At 49.3% G+C, this 21,020-nt stretch overlaps 1 protein-coding gene across 3 annotated transcripts in view; it reads left to right on the top strand.

Moving 5' to 3' along the window:
- The window catches only part of USP47 (ubiquitin specific peptidase 47), a 2,970,466-nt gene extending 2,949,683 nt beyond the window's left edge, over nucleotides 1-20,783 (top strand). For all 3 annotated transcript variants that reach the window (XM_069623643.1, XM_069623644.1, XM_069623642.1), the window contains one exon: nucleotides 20,460-20,783. In XM_069623643.1, the coding sequence (XP_069479744.1) occupies nucleotides 20,460-20,634 (175 nt within the window). In that variant the 3' untranslated portion in view covers nucleotides 20,635-20,783. The remainder of the gene's footprint in view (nucleotides 1-20,459) is intronic.
- Nucleotides 20,784-21,020: the final 237 nt, after the last annotated feature.

The raw sequence follows: 21,020 nt of genomic DNA, 5'->3' as shown, positions 1-21,020 counted from the left end.
TTGAGTACCCGCCAGAGATACCTCCACGAGACTGAATCAAAAGCTTTTTGCATATCAAGCGTGGCGGCCACTGCGTGGACATCTGGGCTCACTCTGCTTATAATATTGAAAAGGCGCCTCAAATTTAGGGAGGTAGAGCGTCCCGGAATAATCCCCGCCTGATCTGGATGGATGATATGTGGCATGAAGGGGACTAGTCGTAAAGCAAGTAACTTTGCATAAATCTTGACATCGCAATTGATTACTGAGAGTGGGCGGTAAGAGCCGCACTGAGTGGGGGTTTTACCAGGTTTTAGCAGGACGGTTATGGTGGCTTCGCGGAGCGTGGGAGGGAACTGACCCACCTCCACCGATTCCTCCCAAAGCGCAACCAGACGAGGGAGTAGAAGAGACTTGAACCGCTTATAGAACTCAACGGGTATACCGTCCGATCCCGGGGATTTGCCTGATGAGAGGGAGTCTATGGCCTCCGAGAATTCCAAGGGGGTAAATGGGTTCTCAAGTGCTCCGATGGCATCGGGGGATAGAACCGATAGGGGAAGCTTGTCAAGAAAGGCGTCAATTTCTGACATAGTGGCATTGTCCAGGTTAGCATACAGGGATTGATAGAAGGAGAGGAATTTGGAATTGATATCACCCGGGGAAGTGGCCAGGGATCCATCAGGTCTCTCAACTCCAGGAATGGGTGGGGCACCAAACTCACGGCGGAGAAGCCTAGCCAGGAGGCGGGATGGGCGTCCACCCTCACCGTATTTCCTCGCAAGCCCAGGGTTATCGAGAAACCTCTGCTCACGGTCCGCAAGTGCGCGGAAGGTATCTAGCTCCGTGCCGATCAACGCAAGGGTCTCAGGAGTTTGATCCTGTGTATATTGAGCCTCCAACTCGGAAAGGGTGGCTTCACTCTCGGCGATCCCCCTTACGGATGGTTCTAAGGATGCCATTTTCCTTAGAGAGAGCAATGCCTCTGATCTAGGCCTTGAAAGACTCCCAAAGGGTGGCTTGTGATGAGACGGAGTCAGTATTGGTCTCAAAGAACTCCTCGATCGCCGACTCCAACTCCGAACCGAAGACCGGGTCGAGGAGGGAGAGTGGTTTCATCCTCCAGTGTCTAGTACGGTCGTGATCCGGGCCCCAGCATAGGGTGATAGTCACTGGTGAGTGATCGGAAAGAGTCCTGGGGAGGATCGTCAAGCCCGAGACACTCCTTATGAGTATATCAGACACTAGCCATCTATCAATCCGGGAGAAGGAATCATGCACCGAGGAATAAAAGGAGTAAGCACGGGAGTTGGGGTAAAGGAGCCTCCATGCGTCGAACAGGGCCAGGCGAGGAAGTGAAGAGAGTGTAGTATATGCAGCCCTAGTGAGTTGACGGGGACGAGAACCAGATCTATCAAGATCAACATCAAATATCGTGTTAAAATCACCTCCCCAGAGAATCGGTACCAACGGGAAGCCATCTAGGAGAGACATAAGGTGTGTATAAAATTCAGGATCGTCGATGTTGGGACCGTAGACATTTAGCAGGAGCACCTCCCTATTCTGTAAAGTGCCATGGAGTAAGACGTATCTGCCCAGGGGGTCTATTGTCGTGGCTATGGGGTTGAATCTAATGCTCTTGTGAATAAGGGTCATAACCCCCCGGCTTTGTGTAGAGTAGGAGGTATAGTATCTCTGTGGTCCCCATGCTTTAGCAAACCTTTCACAATACTCAGTAACCGCATGTGTCTCCTGAAGAAACAGGATCTTAGTTCCATGCCGTTCAGCCTGAAGCTGTAATAATCTCATTTTCTTGTAGTTTCCCAGCCCCCGCACGTTCCAGCTCATGAATGTCAGGGTTGCCTCACTCGATACTCCCAGGATAGACATAGAGGAATACAGGTGGATGGAACAGCACCCCCCATAATCGGTCCCTATTGTAATCAGATCTGTGACGGCATTGAGACCATGGTGCTCTGAACTCTACCTTCTCTGCAATTACCAAGCCTTTTTTAACGTAAACTCCCCTACCCCCCACCCCCTGCCACACCCCTCCCCCAATCAGAGGGATGAACACCCCATATCCAACCAACCAAATCCAAAACAATGGCATCAACGCCTGGGGGGCCTGTAAATCGGCCTGGCGGCGGTGCTCCGTACCATGAGGCAATTTTAGGATAAACTTAATGCCTGACAATGATAGCAAGTCTCATCCGGGGGTGGTTCTGCGGGGAGGGGGGGGGGGCAGGCATGAACATCTATAATGAACCAATGTAACGAGATTATAAGGAGTAACCTTCTGATCAACATGATCGAAATGATGTATGTGTTCAGTCCGAAACATTAGGAACGAGGGATTATCACAGAGTTCCTGGACAATCGAAAAGGCAAAGGATGCATGTGGCGAGTAACTGGGACACATCGACGGGGAGAAGTCGGTGCCGTCAACCGCCCAACAGCTAGAACACACTGTATCATAACCCAAACCAGCAGTTGAACCGCATAGAGAGAAAACAAAGACATAAACATTTTCCATCACGATGTGAGCAGGACGGGATGGCGGCGATCCCCTCGGCCCATGAGCCTTCGTAGATGGCGCAACTGGGAATGACGGAATACTACAAGTCTAACTGAGTTCTGGGCTAGGGCCCACTGATATCGCCTCCACAATAAGACCATGTTGTGTTAGGCCAATATCACAGTATGTGGTCGAATGTAACAAGATATAAAGCAATGACAGTGAATGTTGCGAGTCCAGTTCAGCCAGGGATGTGTTCATCTATAAACTTAGAGGCCTCCTCCGGTAGCGTGAAGAAGTATACTCGGTTTGCATGTTCGATTCGCAGTTTGGCGGGATATAGCATAGCATATTTGACCTGGGACTCGGGCAGTCTTCTCTTCACCGCCAGGAAGGATTTACGCTCATGCTGGACCGCCACCGAGAAGTCCGGATATAGGTGGATTCTGGCTGCGCCCAACATAAGGTCTACCTTGATTCTCACCGCCCTAAGGAGGGCATCTCGGTCGCGAAAATTTAGGACTCTGGCTATGATAGGGCGCGGAGGAGCGCCAGGCCTGGGCTTCGCCGTAAGTGCACGGTGGGCTCTCTCGATTGCGAATTGAGGGGAGAGTTTTGGGGAATCAAGGAGTCGGAGTAGCATGCTCTCCACGTAGTCCTCCATGGGTTCTTGTATGCCGTCCTCCGGTACCCCGATTATGCGGAGGTTGTTGCGCCTCGAGCGAGACTCAAGATCCTCATTCTTCTTCTCCACCTCTGTCACGCGGGCGGATAGCGTGGAGACCTCCGCACGGAGGGAGCCCAGACCATCCTCAGCGGTGCCCACCCGCGATTCAATCTCGGTCACACGACCATCCGTCCTCTCCATATGTGCCTTAATAGAGGATATCGTACCATTCATGTCGTCTAGTTTGCTATGGATTGTGGTGAACCCCTCACGGATGTATTCCATCATTTTCTGAGATTCGGATGGTTCCAGTTCATGTGCAATGGATGGTTCTTGTGCAGGTGTCTCCGCCCCAGATCCCCCCCCGGAGGCTTCGTAAACATATTGATGGAGGATTGTTTCTTTCCCGTCCGTGTCGACATGATGCCGACACGAGATGAGCTCAAAACCAGTGGGCCAGACCAGGGGTGAGTAGGGCACCAAGGGAGGGCACCCGGACCGACCCGGGCTGCTTGTGCGTGGGGCCGCAGCCGGCCAGCAACACAAAATGCGGCGACTCGAACCCAGATGGGGGGAACCAATCTATGCTGGACTGCCGGTTCTGGGTCAGGAGGGGCCTCCCCGGACAGCTAATATGTGTAGTAGCCAGTGAACCACAAGTAAACCTCAGAGATCCTGTAGAGGCCAGGGCCAAGGAGACAATGACTAGTAGGAGGGGCAGGAGAAGCCTCTGGTTGCCACTGCGATGAGGTGAGAGAGGGGTATACCACTGTGTGAGGTTGCAAGGTGGTCAGCACTCTGGAAGACAAGGGCCATCAAGGCGAGTAAGTCCCGGATCAATGGTGCGTCAGTACGGGAAATCGGGGGTCAGAGCGCACCTCGGCTCAGTAAAATGATCAGACCATAGGTAACTAGGAAGGGGCAGACGCCTCAGGCTGTCCCCGGGCCAATTTAAGAAGCAGATAGGTCACAGGCTGGTGGGCCCGGGGGGTGGCGTGGCCGGAGAAGGGATCCGCCGGGGGGTAGGCTCCGGAACAGCAGGGCACTACCTCTCAGGGTACCAGGATAAAAGAGGAATGGAGTTGCCGCCATCAGACAGGGCCAAGCGTAGCGCCCGAAATCATGGGGAGGGATCCAGCGTAGGTGATGAAATGCTACAGATCCCAACATGTTTCAGGGACGCCCACACGCCGCCCAAGGCCGCCGGGAATGTGGAGCTCCGGAGGGGCTGTCAGCGGGATGCGTGGAGCGGAGATCAGGGGCCCGGGGGCAACTCACCGCCCGGAGCCGGGAATGGAGGCTCAGTCCAAGTCAGCACGCCGCCTAGGATGGGGCAGCGGAGCGAAACGCTCTCGAATCCCGCGAAGGTCCCGGGGTCAGGTCGCAGCGCCGATCAGCCACTCTCCCGTAAGGCAGGAGATAGCAGTCGCGCAGGGCGGGAAGGACACCCCTCCCCCACAGAAGGCCGCAAGCCACGGGACACGGCCGCGATCCTCCGGAACTCAGAGCGGGGTCGGAGGAAGCACCCGCTCCCGCCTCACTCGCGGCGGCCCGTAGCTCCGCAGTAGAAGAGGTCCGGGGGACAGGATGCGATCAGCGGACGCCCAGTCACACCAGCATTCAGCTCCGTCGGTTGGTTGTGTAAGTCGCCGAGGCAAGCAGGAGGATTACTGCAAAAAGGCGCCTCACGGCTCGGAGCAGATCAGTAGGCGGCCATCTTCTCTGAGCGCAACAGCGCCCCCCCCAGGGTGGCCTATTTGGTGTTTTCAGCTGTGCGCCTCTCACCGCCCCAAATCTGGTCCCTCCATGTTTGGGCCAGTCACCCTGAGCCTGTGATGCGCTGCTTCACCGCACGCCAACTCCCAGCACGCGGTCACCAGGAATAGTTCCCTCTCTTGGGTTGCCAGCCAGATCCAGGACTGAGGCCAATGATGGGCCCTGCCAGGCAAAGAGGAGCCCTTGCTCTGAGTATCCTGATTCACAGCAGGGCCGGCCTGTTCCACCCGCTATTGATGGCCACCTCCTCAGTCCCCACTACAGCTCCAGGCGGTGCAGGGACCTGTCACTAGTCGGCGAGCACGGCCCCACAAAGTTTCTTCGGCCCTCTGCACTGCGGCTCTTCTGACCTCTCTGCATGCATGTAGCTAAGCCTCCGTCATTGTGACACAGGTGAGCCTCCTCCCCTAGTCGCACGTGCTGCAGCACCAGCCTTCCCCTTCACCCAGGCCAGCTCCCGCCTCCGCCACTTTCTTTTCTCGCACAGCAGTTTGGCTCGGTGCCAGCACCATGTGGTGGCTCCCTCTCACATATGGGTGCTGTCGGCCGGTCCTTCAGCTAGCATTTCAGAACGGCGGGCACCAGGGAGCACTTTGAGAGCAACCACCATTTTCCACGGTCAAACCACGCCCCCCATTACGTGACTTTCTACCTGCATGCTGGTAGGAAATTCTCCACCGTCCACCACCAGCAGAGTTCAAACAATTCCTGAGGCCACAAAGATGACCAGGAAGGCAAGCAATGCACCGATGTTTGCCTTTTTCGCCCTGCCATGGTGACTATTTCGCTAGTGCCACTGGCCACAGCAGTGTTTCTCTCAGTCCTGGCATGACTTGCCATTGAACTGGGGGAAATCAAGAGGCCTTCATCAGGGGAGATAGTAGTGCTTGCACTGCAGACTTGAACTGACATGTTACCGCATCTGGTCTCTTTCATCAGTCCATCTCCAGTTGTCACCTTTTTCGACACCCAATGGCATCTGTCGAGACACATATGCTGTCTTTTCCTGATTGAGTGGTTCCACCACTGCCTCCGCCTAAAATGCGCCCCCTGTCACCTCCACCCATTCACATTCCTGCACCGCCTTCTGCTCCTGCTCGTCTTTCAACACAAACCAATCGGAGTGAACCCACTGAGGAATCTAATGACCCAGGTGGTCAAAAGCAGGTCAAAAGCAGGAGATTCCTTCTTCCATGTGCACATGATTGGCTAATTCCTTCAGGCGCCAGCCTTTTAAGGAGTAGTTTTGGCACCTCTATTGGCTGGCATAACTCATCCATCTGCAGAAGGGTGTGTTGACGTAGGCACACACAATATTGGAAAACCCTTTCTATACTGCTAGTCAATAGAAATATTGGTCTGAGATACTGGCCAACCCCCTCTGAGATCATCTCTCGGATCACAGCCACATGCTCATTCCTCTGTAGTTGCTGCAGCTACATTGTGGGAGAATGTTTGCACATATTCTTCTACAGCCTTCAGTAAGGATGATCATCTTGACCCATGGTATATCACAACTCAGGACTGAACCTGTGTTGTGCTAACTGTAACGTCTTTCTGGGAGCCTGAAGGCTTCTCTGGATGGGACTTCTACAGTTATTGCGGATAAGCTATGGCAGCCAGATTTTACTCTCCTGGATGATAAATTTACCAACACATGGGAGGTGTGGCCTGACTCCCCGACTACAATATTGCCAGGCCTACACAAGCATCTTTATGCTCTGTTTGCCCCGCCCCAACTAAAGTTAAACTTTGTTGTACTAAGGATTGTTGGCAAGGATTTTATGCCCGTGATACCAGGCAAATCTTTGGGTGATTTTGCTACGGATAGAAGAAACTTTATCAGGGATGTTGAAAAACTGACTGAGTATGAATCCAAGGAATCCCTTAAAAATAAAGTTCTGACCAGGTTTTGATCAGAAAATGGGCAGGGCGTTATACGATTCTCCGACTTTAAGATTCTGGTCAGGGTAGATTTAGTTAACGGGTGTTCCCAGAGCAATAGGAGCTGTGTTCTGGTGGGATGTGGTGGTAATAATGTGCCACATTTTGTGAGCATAAATAAAGAACTTTCCAATGGCTCGTCCAATTTTGAGACTTGTACTTGATTTGGCTTAATATTTTATCAGTTCTCATTTTTAATTTTGCTGTTGATAGTGCCCATGTACCCGAGGACTTAAGGCGCTATACAAGTGTATAAATAAGAAACGCAGAATGCCGAGGTGAAAGGAATGTTTACCAAAATGCATCCTGAAGCTGGACAGAGGAAAAGTGGTGGCATGACTGATGACGAGTTGCAGTGGACCTGGAGGTCGATGAATGAGGCCCATAACACATTGGCAGAGGTGTCAGAGTGAAGCGAGCGGAAAGGAAATGTTGAAACCGTCCGTGAGGCTCCTGTAGAGAAGAGAAGCCCTTTTTACACAAGACGGTCCCAATCTATTGAGAGCCCGTTGTTGTCTTCTCTGCAGAATATAGGTAACTGCGAAAACAGAAGACCAGGGAGTGGGGACTGAAGAGAGTGAGAATTGTTACTGGAACGCTCATACTCATCCCAGTCAAAATAAAGTGCTGAGAGGACTTGAAGAGAGTGTGAATCATTACTGCCACATTCACCCTCATTCGAGGCATGACAAAATACTAAAAGGAAGTGAGAAAGAATATTGGAACCTTCTGAGTCTTTCTAGTCAAGATAAGTGGGCTATAAACGACTGGAGGAACCCATGTGAGAATAAATCTAAAAGTGCTGACATATCTTGGGAAAAGAAAGTGATAAAAAATAATAGAATAAAAGGAGAAGGGAATAAAAGGAAAAAATAGAGAAAGCAAGCAAAGGAAACCATTGAGACCTGTAAGAATCCAGTATCTGAACTGTGTGACTTGATGAGAACAGTTGCTAAGAACTACCTACACATAATATATTGAACTGAACGTGGGGGGATGGGCCATTTTACAGGAGGAGGGAGTTATTCTCCTGCACTTTAGCTGTTCTAATAGTGATGGGCTCAGGATAGGTTACTCTTGGACATTTGACTGAATCTGATTTGAGTCTCTGTGATGACTGACAAGCACATTTGTTTATTAGGTAGGCAACACCCCTAGTTTAGGGCGAGTTAGGAGTTTTCATCTTTCCTTTAAAAAAACCTGTATAGTAAAATTGAAAATCAGTGTCTGTGTTGTTTTTCTGACCCACCACACTTCCCTCTATATTAGCTAGCCATCTGCTCTGGCAAAGGAGGAATGACGATAACTAGTGGTTGAAGTCAGACGGCTCTGGTCCCATTTCTTTACTCGTTGGATGGTCGTAAGTAAGGAGGCAAGGGGAGTATGAACGAAGAGTAGTCACTATTTTGAGTGATTTATGCATTTCCTCATCTCAACATCATCCCTCCAACACATTTTGTCATGAAACAGAATATTCTATCATGATTTTCAACATACAGTGCATACCAGAACCTAACCTCCACCACAGTTGTGGTCTAACTGCCCACCTGGGGCTGTGGCAGGTTTTGTGGCAGAGAATAGTGATGTACTTGAAGCAAGGCTCTTAAGAAAGTTGGGTCCTGCACTTCGTGCCAGGGAAACTACTCCCCGATAGCATCTGACAGGCTTACTGTCGGGCAGCAATATGGTTAGGGGTCTACCTCAAGTGTATCTATGTACCAATGCTTATTACCCTTATGTGTATGAAAACATTAGATGCTGTCAATACCTTTCTTATACAGTTTTATCACTAGACCAACAAGTATTTTCACCTGCAATATAGTGTATTTTATACTTATAAATAGAAACACATTAAGAATGCCCTCACACTCTTGTTTAGCATTTGTTTATCATCTTGCAGCGATATTTGATCATTACAAATATTATAGTCCAACAATATACAGTTCCCAATATTAACAATAAAGTAGTTGAGTAAATGGCCAACATCCTATTCTTCTTTTCACTTATAAAATGTCCTAAAAACGATCAAAAATGTGTGTGTTGCCACTGTGGCATAGTAAAACTTAAAATCATACTCATTATAGTTAGGCTGTGGATTGGCAAGTCAGGGGACAGGTGAGGCAGGTGAGGTTATACAGACAAACATCTGAAGAACCCATGGTAGAAAGTTTTTAAAAAACTGTCAAAAGTCATTTGGGCAGTTAACTAAAGCAAAACAAAGGAGGTGATGACTGGAAGGTTTAGAATTAATCTTAACCTCTGGCATCGCTCTGGCAACTCTCCAGACAAGCGTTCTTCACCTGCCAAGCCATTACAGAAAGGGAAAGACCATGTACAAATCAGGCTTGGTCCCACTCCAAACTGCTCCTCACTGATGAGGCTGCAACATGTTTGGAGAGGCTTGTGGTCTCATGCAGAAGGAATGTGACCAACTAGGTGATGCTTTTTAAGTCCCCCTGCAAGGATTCTTCTCTCACCCCCTCTGTGCTTTGATGGATCGAATTATCCTGGCCAAAGAAGTACAAGTGGCAGCACATGTTATTTTTGGACAGTGCGCACAAACTCGGTACCATGCACCAGAAGACAGAAAGTTGAAACGCTAACATATCAAAAATACATAATGGTGTCTCTTAATCATGTTACCATGGAAAAGAAAAATTAGAATTTGGAAAAATCTGCAAAGTGCCAAGTTTTTGCCCCATGAGCAGTTTACTGTCTCAAGGTGTTGGTGCCTGAAAGCTCTATGCTTCTCTTTTCCAAAGCAGTGCATCTCTGTAATTTAGTTTTGCCTCTGAACTATTGAAACAAGTATTACAAATCGTAATTTGGAAAAATCTGCAAAGTGGCAGTTTTTAGGCCCACGGGCTACAATTGGTTTTAGGCTAGTCATTAAATGTGCTGCTTGCTTACCAAGCAGTTACATCTTGTTGTATCAGCTGTTGGCCTCAAAGCTTGGTCCCTCAGGGAGTGATGTAGCCTTCAGCATATTTTCATAAATGGATCCTTGCTTTTTGAAACAGCAGGTTTATTAAGGATTAGACCCATCTCTTCAGCTCAATTTGTTCCACACCTATTTGTCAATCCAATACTAACAGATGAGGTTCGTTTATGTCGCAATCATTTCCGGATTGATCGCATCCGGAACGCAGCGCCGATCCTGGCCACAGACAAGGCCTATAAGCCTCCACCTGGCACCACAACCTGGGTCGACCAGCCACCAGCTCTACCACGAGCCTGCTGCCACTTCACCTCTGCCTTGATAAAGACTTCGATTGAAACACACGTCGGCTTTTTGTTTCACCACTTTTGACACCCAATGCCAATTGGCTATGTTGTACTTAAACAACAATAAATCACCATGCTTATGATCATCCAATGACTGGGCTATTACTAGACTGTCACAATCAGCAAAAACTTGCAAAATCGGACTATCAAATCCAGCCAGCGCCCACATCTAACAAGGGTTTGTCACCCCACCAAGCATAAAAATCACCTGGAACCCAGGAGTTCGTCCCCAGACAAGCCATGTGCCAGGCTGCAGGCAAAACTACAAACCCCAACAGGAGGTGTGCAGGAGACCGGCTGTCCCGACACTAAAACTCCTCACCCCTTTGAAACCTTGTTTATGTAATCCCTTTCACTGACCCTCCTGTTTGTTTACATTGAAATGAAGCCAATGTTACCCTGTTGGCTGCACACATATAAGTTGTCATGTTTGTCTTAGAACAAGGATTACAAGATCAGTGTCTCCTATACTCTTACGTCCCATCCCCTTTCCTCCAAACTGCATGGGCGTCCCTTCCAAGGGAGGGGAGACGGAACCTTTTTCACCAGAAAAACCTTCTTCCTCTTTAAATTTAGAGCCATCCGGGGGTGCAGCCCTGGGAGCATGCTCTGCCCTGACTCTATCCTCCAACGCCACACCACACTCCCCTTTTCTGCATCGACGGGAACGGGCCAAATTCACCAGCGCTCCTGTGTTTGGCTTCGGCCATGTAATTCGACGCACAGAAACGTCTGTATTTTTTTGGGTCTTTTTATCATACATTTACTTGGTCCTCAGGCGTCATGCTGCTCCCCGGCGCATGTCGACTTCCTCAGGGTTCAGCAGGTGTCCAGCCTGCAACAGGCTCTTCCCAACTTCAGACCCCACGCCCTCTGCCTACATTGCCGTAGCCCAGACCACGGTTGGCAAGCTTGTACAGCGTGCAACGCCCTTTCATCTAAGTCTCTGAAGAACAGGCTAGCCAGGTGGAGGGAGCTCTTCCAGAAATCTCCTCCAGAGAACCTGAAGGACTTCATCAAACATCGATCCATGCCCAAGGTAAGGCCTCTGTTCTCCATCGCACCGCGCAAGGTAGACTCCTTCCCAACGACTCACCCACGCGGGAGGGACCGCCCAGTTTCTACTACAAGCATGTGCACCGGTGCCGCCCCAGCTACGGGCCGAGGGATCCTCGGATCCTCCTGGTGATAGTGTTGAGGGACCGGAAGATTCGTGTACCGGCCCCTCACCGGAGGGGCCAAGTGTCACGACCCTCGCCCAAAACCCCCCTGGCAAACTCATTGGCCAGGTGGAGTCAGGACTCTGGCCTCGAGAGCCTGGCATCCTCTTCAAAAGCCCTCATGGGGCCAGTCTTGGCGCCGGGCTCATACACCATGAAAAACAATGTGTTTGGGAACTACTTTATTGTATTGCCAGCCAACATGGAGGCATCCACATAGCTTGGTTCCTGAGAGCCAAGCTATGCGGTCTAGTGTTTTGGGTGTGATAGCCTAGGGACTACTTTACCTGGACTATTTTGTTGGGGCTATTTAAACCACACCCGAGCAAGACAACACGCTTCGCGTTACTTTGCAGCTTGCAACGTGACGCTCACCGTGTCCAGCTATTCCCTCGAACCTCGGAGAAGCAGAACCTGCAAGGAGACAAAAGGAACATCATTAGCAGCAACATCTTACCTGCAGTCTTAATCTTTAAACACTCACAGCTACTGAGAACAGCTTCCTCGAATTTGCACGCCTCCCGGACAGAACAACCTGAAAGAGGAAGATAGAGACAACATTATAAAAGCAGTAGAGACATTTACAAATTATGAACTGCTCAAAAGGCTTACAATGGCTGGTCGCCTCTCGGCTGGCACCACTCCGGACATTCCACTCGCGCTGAAGAACACCGCGACCTACAAGGAAGGAAAACACAGGTTAGCAAAGGCAAGACTTTGCAGCGCGGCGCATAGCGCTTACTTACCGCATCATAGCGCTCTTAATGCGCCATCATTTACCAGCGGGGCTTAACCAAGCCAGTTCGCCGCGCTGAAGCTCCGCATACCTAAGGGAGAAAAAAGAGACATTTTAAACAAAAGAAAGGCATGCAGGATAGCAACAAAACTAAAGAACAGCAGTAAAACCTACCTGAACAATTTCAAACGGGCCGGCGTCAGTGAAGTAACTGGACCGCACTCGCCCATGAAAGACAATGCGCCCCTGCAAAGAAGGCAGGACAGAGAGCACGCCTAGGTATACCACAAGGTGAGGAGAGGGCGCCATAGGGACTGAAATCATATGGGGGTGGAGGGAGGATATTTACCCCAGTCGGTCAGTCTTGAACACAGTCCTACTGTATTTTCAGGGAGAACCTTCCCCGCAGACCACATCAGGGCAAAGCTGAGAAGCATACCAGCGAGTAACCCGGCTGGGTGGCGTCCCTGTGGATACCAGGTGAGCGTAACACTAAGCCCTTGTACCGGCAATATGTCTGAGGGGCTACGGTAGTACCGGCAATATGTCTGAGGGGGTGCCTAAACGTGGCTCTACCGCACCCCGGGCCGAGGGCGTTACGCCTACCAGGCTTCAGCCTGAGGAGCAGGGCAGGCCTCATGATCCACACTCAAGAGTCCTGGAGGAGGCTGGGCCCAGCGAGCCGAGCAGCACGATACAAGCACGTGGAAGGCAGCTCGACAAGATGGCTGCTGTGCCAGACATCACCCGTCCGACGCCGCACCAGGATCGGGAATTCGGCCAAGAACGAGTGTCAAGGTGGGACTGGTGTCAACCAGGTATGTGGCCTATAGCCTATCCTTCCTTGGCGCAGGGCAGGTTCCCGTTACGTCCATATGGGCAGTGTATGCAGCGCCTCCAGCAGCCGCCCGTTACTCCGTTTATATTCCCTACCACCCCTCCAGCCTGTGATGACATGTTCTTTGAGAGGTTCCTTGGACTCATGAAGTCCCCCCCGGATGGGGGTGATCCTCAAGGATGCCATCAGGCAGGTGCTCACACCAATGTTTCCACCAGTTCAGGCTCCTCCGCTGGCACCCCCAGCCCGACGCAGCCTTTGCCACCTGCTCCAGCCCCCCAACCGATTCAGGTGGTTCCGTACCAGCCTCTGCCACAGGTACCAGTACCCCAGCTTCCGGCTCCCGCTACTCCTCCACCGGTGCAGGATCCTCCTGACCCCCCAGGTGGACACGGACAAGGAGTAGGACCCTGACACGCCATCATCAGCCAAGGCTGAGTACCGGGGCCTGCCTCTACCCGAGGTCGAGCATCCAGCAGAGGGGGTCCTCGCAGAAGTCCTCACGCAATGCCCCTCTGCTAAAATGGGAATTACACTGCAGACCGATGTAGTCGCCCTGGCCAAGAAGGGTTGGCTCAAGCCCCACTCTGTCCAGCTGATCAATCGTCACCTGGACGCCAAGTACAGGCAGATGGAGGGGGATACACTCTTGCTATCGGCCCATCCTCACCCACACTCCTCGGTGATCGCTGCAACATCACTCTACTCCAACCCTCAGTTGTCATCAGCCTCCTCCTCTGCGGCGCTGCTACGCAAGGAGGATAAGATCTTGGAGGCGTACGGGAAGAAGCTGTATTCCAAAGCATCCCTGCATTTTCTTCAGACCAACGCCGATGCTGTGCAGGCGGCCACTAAACAGAGGTTGTGGTGGGAAATTGCTGATTTCCTCCCAGAGCTTCCGACGCAAAGCCAATCACGTTTCAAGGCGGGACTGGCTGAGGCCAAGCTGGTGGCCCAGGACAACATGGAGTCCACCGTGGCACACATTGACACCTCTGGCCGGGCCATCTGCATCTCCTCGGACATGAAAAGAACAGCCTGGCTCTGTGCGACTAAATTCAACCTGGACGTTAGTCCTGCCGTTCGCGGGAGGTGACCTCTTCCACTCCACCACTGACGAAGAGCTGGACAAAAAGAAAAACAACTCATAAATGGCCAATTCTTTATCCATTTATCCATCCTGACAAAGACCACGCCCAAATCATATTCCCAGTCACAGAAGTGCTCCGACAAGGGGCGTACTTACGGAGGATTCTGCGGGTTCCAAGAACGGAGGTCCAGGCAGCCGGAATGCTCGCTGACTCCACATCGGCGCAAGCAACAAAAAGGGGGGTGGGGAGGGAGTAAGGGCTATTTCCAGTCCCCCTCCTCCGCAAAAGCCTCTGAGGGAAAGAAGGCATGACATGCCCCTCCGGGTCTCCAGTGGGGGGCAGGCTTGCACACATTTCTGGCACCAGAATTTCGCGGACCCCTGGATCCTCTCTGTAGTATCCATGGGGTACGGCCTACCCATCCCAGCCTCCCCTCCCTCAAGTTGGGACAGCAACTCTTCTGGCCGAGATCCGATCGCTCGTAGAGAGCCAGCAGGCTTGGGCTTTTACTCGCCATTCAGAAAAAAAAACAGGTGGGCCTGAGAGTTGTGCTGGACCTTCCCACCTTCAACCTCTCCTTACCTCTACAAAAATTCAAGATGGTTACGCCAGCTTTTATAGCAGAGACATTGTTCAAGGGAGACTGGATGTGCTTCTTGGATCTGAAGAACGCGTACCTACACGTCCCGATATGGCAGCCCCATCGTTCTTTCTTACAGTTCAGGATCATGGGCTACCATTTCCAATGCAAGGTCCTTCCTTTTGGCCTCAACTCGGCCCCCAGGGTCTTTACTAGACTCGTGAATACTGTGGCTGCCCTCCTCAGGGTGCAGGGCCTCCACCTCTACCCACACCTCGACCACTGGCTTGTCGGGGCTACATCGCCGGAATCAGTCCATCATGCTTCCTAGGCTCTTATGAACACACTGCTATGAAAGTAAATGGACCAGGTTCTGCCACTGGGCAGACTCCAAGGACATCGACCCCGTGGCATGTACTTTGGACGACATGCTCGCCTTCTCAGCGCACCTAGCCCACTCAGGCATACAGGTGGATACCTGCCGCACTTACCTCACAGCCATCAGGGCTTACAGGAACTCCGAGGAAGGGGTCTTCTTCTCCTCCTCCAATCCAATTGTCAAGAAACATTTGACGGGACTTGGAAGGCTCTACCCACCCATCAAGAGGCCACACCCCATGTGGTACCTGAACATAGTATTGGCCGCCCTGGTGCACAATTTGAACCAATGGCGTCCGCAGACATCAGGCTGTTCACCATTAAGATGTCCTTACTAGTCGGCCTCATTTCGACTTGCAGAGTCAGCAAAATCCAGGCGCTGGTCGCCTCAGAACCATACACTACCTTTCACAGGGACAAAGTCGTCCTGCGGACACACCCAGCATTTCTGCTTAAGGTGCAGTCTGATTTCCATTTAAATGAGGAAATAGTACTTCCTACGTTTTTTGCCAATCTGAAGGACGAGGCACAGAGAGTTGTGCACTGCCTATAGGTCCGGCGCGCCCTGAAATTCTACCTTGACAGGACCAAGGGCTTCTGCAAGTCAGACGCCCTATTCGTCACTTTTGGTGGTGCAAGGCCAAGCCATCAGGCCTCCAAGGCCTCCATATCCCGCTGGAAGGTCTCGCTCATCAAAGAAGCATACGAGGGACAGCACAAGCCTCTTCCGGCAAACATGCACGCCCATGCAGTCAGGGCCAAGGCAACGGCCATCGCTTTCCAGCACCATGTCCCTTGGCAAGTCTTAAGCAGGGCGGCCACAGGGGCCACTCCCTCGGCTTTCTGCAAGCATTACTATTTGGATGCCGGCTCCAGAGCTGATGCGGCTTTCGGACAGGCGGTTCTCAGGAACCTATTTGCTTAGGGAGGTTCTCCTCTCCACGCTGGGGTTACATTCAGTTGTAATCGCCCATGCAGGTGTTAGGCAGAATCCTGTGCAATTCCCTTGGGGAGCACTACCCAAGATTAGGGCTACAGGTGAGAGTAATAAATCCCCTTTGGTATCAGTCTGTACCACAAAGATTTAGTTGGTAGCTGTGGCTGAGCAGTCAGACCTATCTCAAGAGGGAGATGAGCAGTAATCAGGGGTTACCCAGTAGGCCTACAGTACTATGGCACAAGGAAACACTGACCAAAGCTTTGTAGTAAAAAAAAGTATATATATATTTATTTTATACACTTCTAGTAAAACACATTTATCAAGCAAGTTAAAATAAATCAAAGTGAAATATACCCACTCCCTAGTTAAATTGTAGACCAAGTGAACCAGAGTGAAAACTGACCAAAATGGCACAGTGAAAACCACACACAAGGGATACTCTAGCAATTTCTCAAAAGGGAGGGAAAGCACAAGTTATACAGAAATACCTTCTTACACACCCTAGCAACACTTCCCAAATGAAATGAGCAAAATGGCATTTCACAAGGTTTATAAGTGGGAAGGAAAGGGTGGTTATAAGAAGTAGGTGCACCAACACAGTTCTAGTTGAGAAGCAATCTAGAGAAGGCAGTTCTAACAAATTTAGCCATAGTCAGTAGGCCTGTGCCAGAGTCAGTGGTACAGGGCAAGGGCCCAGGAGCAAAATGTTCTTGTAGCTGCAGTCAAGTCTTTGATTAACGATTTTGAAAAGGTGGATGCAGAAGGTGAAAGACAATGTTAAGAGAGAGGGGCGGCCAACCCAACAGGTAGGTAAAGGATTTAAAACACCTTTAGCTCTACCGCGAAGAAAGGGCGGCCTGGCGGAACAATGTACCTTTAAAATGAAGAAGTGGCTCCTGCAGTGGCGGCTGTTCCTGGTACTTCCTGCAGTTCGGGGGATCCAGCAGAGGAAGAGGGGCTCTCGTGGAGGAAGGTTAGAGTTACTGCACTACCCAGGGATGAAACCAGCCATGGTGTTGCCCGACGAATAAAAGGTATGCTCCTTTAAATCGCGGTCCGGGTGGACTGGTGCATGGCTATCCGGCCTCCGAGTACGGGGTACTGGTGATTCGACCAAGGCAGGTCCGGGAATGCGATTGGCAAACTGGTTGGCCCCACCAGCTCAAGGGAAGAAGGCTCTTGCAGATGAAGATCTTCTCTCGTCGTGTGGAGAAAAGTGGTGAGACGCTGCAGCAGGGCTTCGCCGGTGGTTCAGTCGTTGCAGATGTCTTTGGCTTCTCTCCTCTTTGGCTTCTTAGTTCCAATGGCGACGTCTTGCTCTTCCAGTCCTCAGGACCCTGCTTTTATGCTAAAAGATCCCCATTCATACAGCCTAGCTGTCACTCACACACTGGAGTGGTCATCTTGGCGGGAGACCCTGCAGCCTATCAGGATAGAGTGCAACATGGGTTGCTGAAGCAACCCTGTCCAGGGGTCCTACTCCCCCTCCCACACAATGGACCCACCCCAGACTCTGTGGCACCGAAAGGAGGGCTTCTTGGTAGAAGCCCGCCAAAAGGACGAACAAAGGATCCCCGACCTGGGTTAGGAGTTTAGAGAAACACGAGAACAAAGTTATATTAAAGTTCTGGCAAATAAAACCTACGGGAGTAAAGGGAATATTAAAATGCACCGGCGGTATGTTAGAGGCTGTCAGAAAATGTCATAGCCCCGAACAATGGGAAAATCCCATAGGAAAATATTTGCGGTCGAATATTTACGGTAGTAACCACTGCCACCAGCCAGAAACATTTGAGAGAGGGACTGTATGGTACCATCTCAAAAATGAACATGAGGGAAAAACTAGTAACCCTTCCCAGTATCTCCATAGTAACATGGGTTGTACTGATTTAGTTCATAAAAATTGACTAGTAAAGTCAATTGGGACTTTACATGCCCTGGGAGACAGTAGTCAGTCCCATGGTATGGAGTCTATGTTTGGGGGTCGCTATGACACCCCTGTGTCACTGCACGGAGGGTGCTGTGTAACACATGCGAATAAAGATGATTCCTATGGAGGTGAGAAAAACCCCATAGACATTAAACACAAAAATAGCCTAGAACACACATAGCAAAAATGCCTAAGAGTGGGAAAAAGAGTCTCACTCTTAGCAGGAGAAAAAAAAAACTTTTCAAATCCAGCAAAGCTGCTGGGAGACTCTATAGGTAAGGGAAATTAGCCATAGAATGAGAATTCTCCCTAACAGCAGTATGGAGGAAAGGGGATGGGACGCAAGAGTAATTATAAGTTACTCACCGTAGTGACTAACGTACTTAGTCCTTAGTCTCCTTTCTCCATACGTCCCACCATCCTCCCCCTAATAAAACTGGTGTCATTAGGCAATGTTAATCTATTGTCGATGCGTCTAGGGGGACTGAGGTGTGGCGCCGGAGGGCGGAGTCAGGGCAGCGCATGCTCCCAGGGCTGCACCCCCACACCCCTCTAACTTTAAAGGGGAAGAAGATTTTTATGGTGAAAAAAGTTCAGTCTCCCGTCCCTTGGAAGGGACGCCCATGCAGTATGGAGGAAAGGGGCCTAAGGACTAAGAATATGGACTAGTACGTTAGTCACTACAGTGAGTAACTTATAATTTTTCGCTTATTATCGAATGACCTTGCCAAAGATAACCGAAACGTAGCATTGCCGATAATAACTTATGTTCAGCTGTTAGCTTAACTCAATAAAGCGTTTGCGCCTACATCGTTTTAGTCCACATTAACAAACATGAAGGTCCTTCATTTGTTTCATAAGGAACTTCATATTGGGACATGTACAACCCTTTTCAATAAATGCAACCTATCAGCATCTGTTTACTATAACTGCCGGTGCATCAGTAAGCATTTTCCCTTAGCATGATGTCAAAGTTACAAGCAGTGGTCGAAGGGGGCTGGAACGGTGCTCCTCTACTTTTTTTTAATTAATTGTTACCGTTCCTATACTTTTATTTTAAAAAGAAACCGTTCTGAAATGATTTAGTTTTAAAATAAATGTAAGAAGAAGTTGAAACTTGCACTAGTGCACTGCACCGAACATTCCCTTAAATAGCATGCACGTTTGTTTGGTGCATGTGTATTGCGTGTGGGATGGGGTGTGATGACACAGTTTAAGAGGCTTGAGGGGAGCGAGTACAGGCCATCTTCTTTTTATACACTTCGACCACTGGTTGCAAGGACTTTGTTTGAAGTAAAAATAATTTAACACTGACCATTTTACAATTTACAAAGCCTTGATATACATGAGAATGTAAGCAAGTTTGTTACTGTGTGTAAAGCCTTTCAACACACACTTTTCGTGTTTCACAAATAGCCATACTTTTGTTTTGGATGGTTGTGCTCTATATTACTGTATTGTCATAAAATCGGATACCTAGCAGATAACACCGTACACACGCTCAATTTGGTAGAGCACAAAGCAGTACAAAATGATTTGTAAACAGTTACAATTTAGAAATGAACCCTTTGCATAATTTTTCTATCCCTACATTGCGCATAGAAAACAATGTATTTTAAACGCACCAAGCTTTGAGGCACTGTCAGCACCCTCTTTTGTTACTGTTTGTCTATCGAGCAATCCGAAAGGTTCAGTAATGTGCTATATATTATTCACTTGTGGTGGAAAAGAGAAGATGCCAAAACCAGTAGCCAATAATTGTGAATGCACATTTGTGAGATGCATCCCTTCAAATTTAATAGGAATGTTCCAAGCATATCTGACTGTCCAAATGCCAGGTATGTTGCCTCAGTTCATAACAATACTTCTTGCTTGGTTAGGTACTGGGCATCGTTCAAAAGGTATGTGCCTGCATAGGTTGAGCGCTGTGACCAAGTACTGCATTTGCATTCATGCAGCTGACAGGCTGCACAGCGCTTTGGTCCAGACAGCTATGAAAAGCTCCAGTGCCCATGACTGTGTGGCAGTGCATACCACACATCGTAAATAGGAAGGGGTAATGGTCTACTAGTAACAGTCAACAAAAAAGGAAACCGTTTCCCTTTTTAATGTGCAATGTACACGGGATAATGAAATCGGAACCATAATTCCTCTTGTTTGATGCTGCAATCATCATGGGAACCTTAATGCTTCATTAACATTGTTATTTAGGCACAATGGGGCATTTACTTCGAAAATGAGTTTTAGGAGCAGCATGAACACATAGTTGTTTTGTAAACGGCATAGGAAAGTTAATGTAACAATGGTTTTAGGATTGTACATTGTTTTCAGGAATAATACAAAGATTACTTTATTGAAAGGTACTTCACTGTAAAACAGAACAGCAGCAGTGAGTTATTTAGCTTCCTATTCCAGTGTAAATCAATTTTTGATTTTGTTACTCTATTTTGCCCAATCACATAATATATGGACTTGTGTAATGATATGATACATTTGCTGTTAATCTTTTGGCATTTCATTGTAAAAGGCCAGGTGGTTTTGCATACATTTCAGAAACTTTCTTCTCGTTCTTTACAGGGATAAAATGGAAGAATTAATAGAATTGACAGATGAGCAACGAAGTGAACTTTTGAGAAAGGAAGGGAGCCGACTCCAGAAAACTGCACAACGTGTGACTTACTCCCCACGTAAAGAAAAAGCACTGAAAATATACCTCGATGGAGCACCAAATAAAGATTTCACTCAAGAATGACATTTAAGTGCAGCACTTTCATGGGATTTTTTTTACAAATTTGAAATAAGAGGCTGACTACTACTGTGTAGTGCCACTTCCAGCAGAACACTGATGAGGTGTGATGCTGTTACACCAGCACTGATTGGCTTGCAGTTTACCAATCGTAATTTCAGTGTCCAGTGAGGTCACTGCTCGGCTTGGAATCATGTTGTGCACTATAGTCAAAAGTACTGTAAAGCTAAAAGGGATGTGCAAATAAAATATAGATATTTAAGGAAAGAATTGTGAAAAAATAAAAGGATTACATACGTGGACACGTTGTGAACAAATATGCACAAGTGGTTCAGCTAGCTAGCTAGTCGCAAAAAGAATATCACCATATGGATAGCAAAAGGTGTAAAATG

This window comes from Ambystoma mexicanum, chromosome 11 (assembly GCF_040938575.1).
Source record: "Ambystoma mexicanum isolate Mex_15411 chromosome 11, UKY_AmexF1_1, whole genome shotgun sequence".
NCBI classification, from domain to species: domain Eukaryota; kingdom Metazoa; phylum Chordata; class Amphibia; order Caudata; family Ambystomatidae; genus Ambystoma; species Ambystoma mexicanum.
The sequence above is the reverse complement of the archived record's forward strand: the minus strand, read 5'-3'. Positions and strand labels throughout refer to the sequence as shown.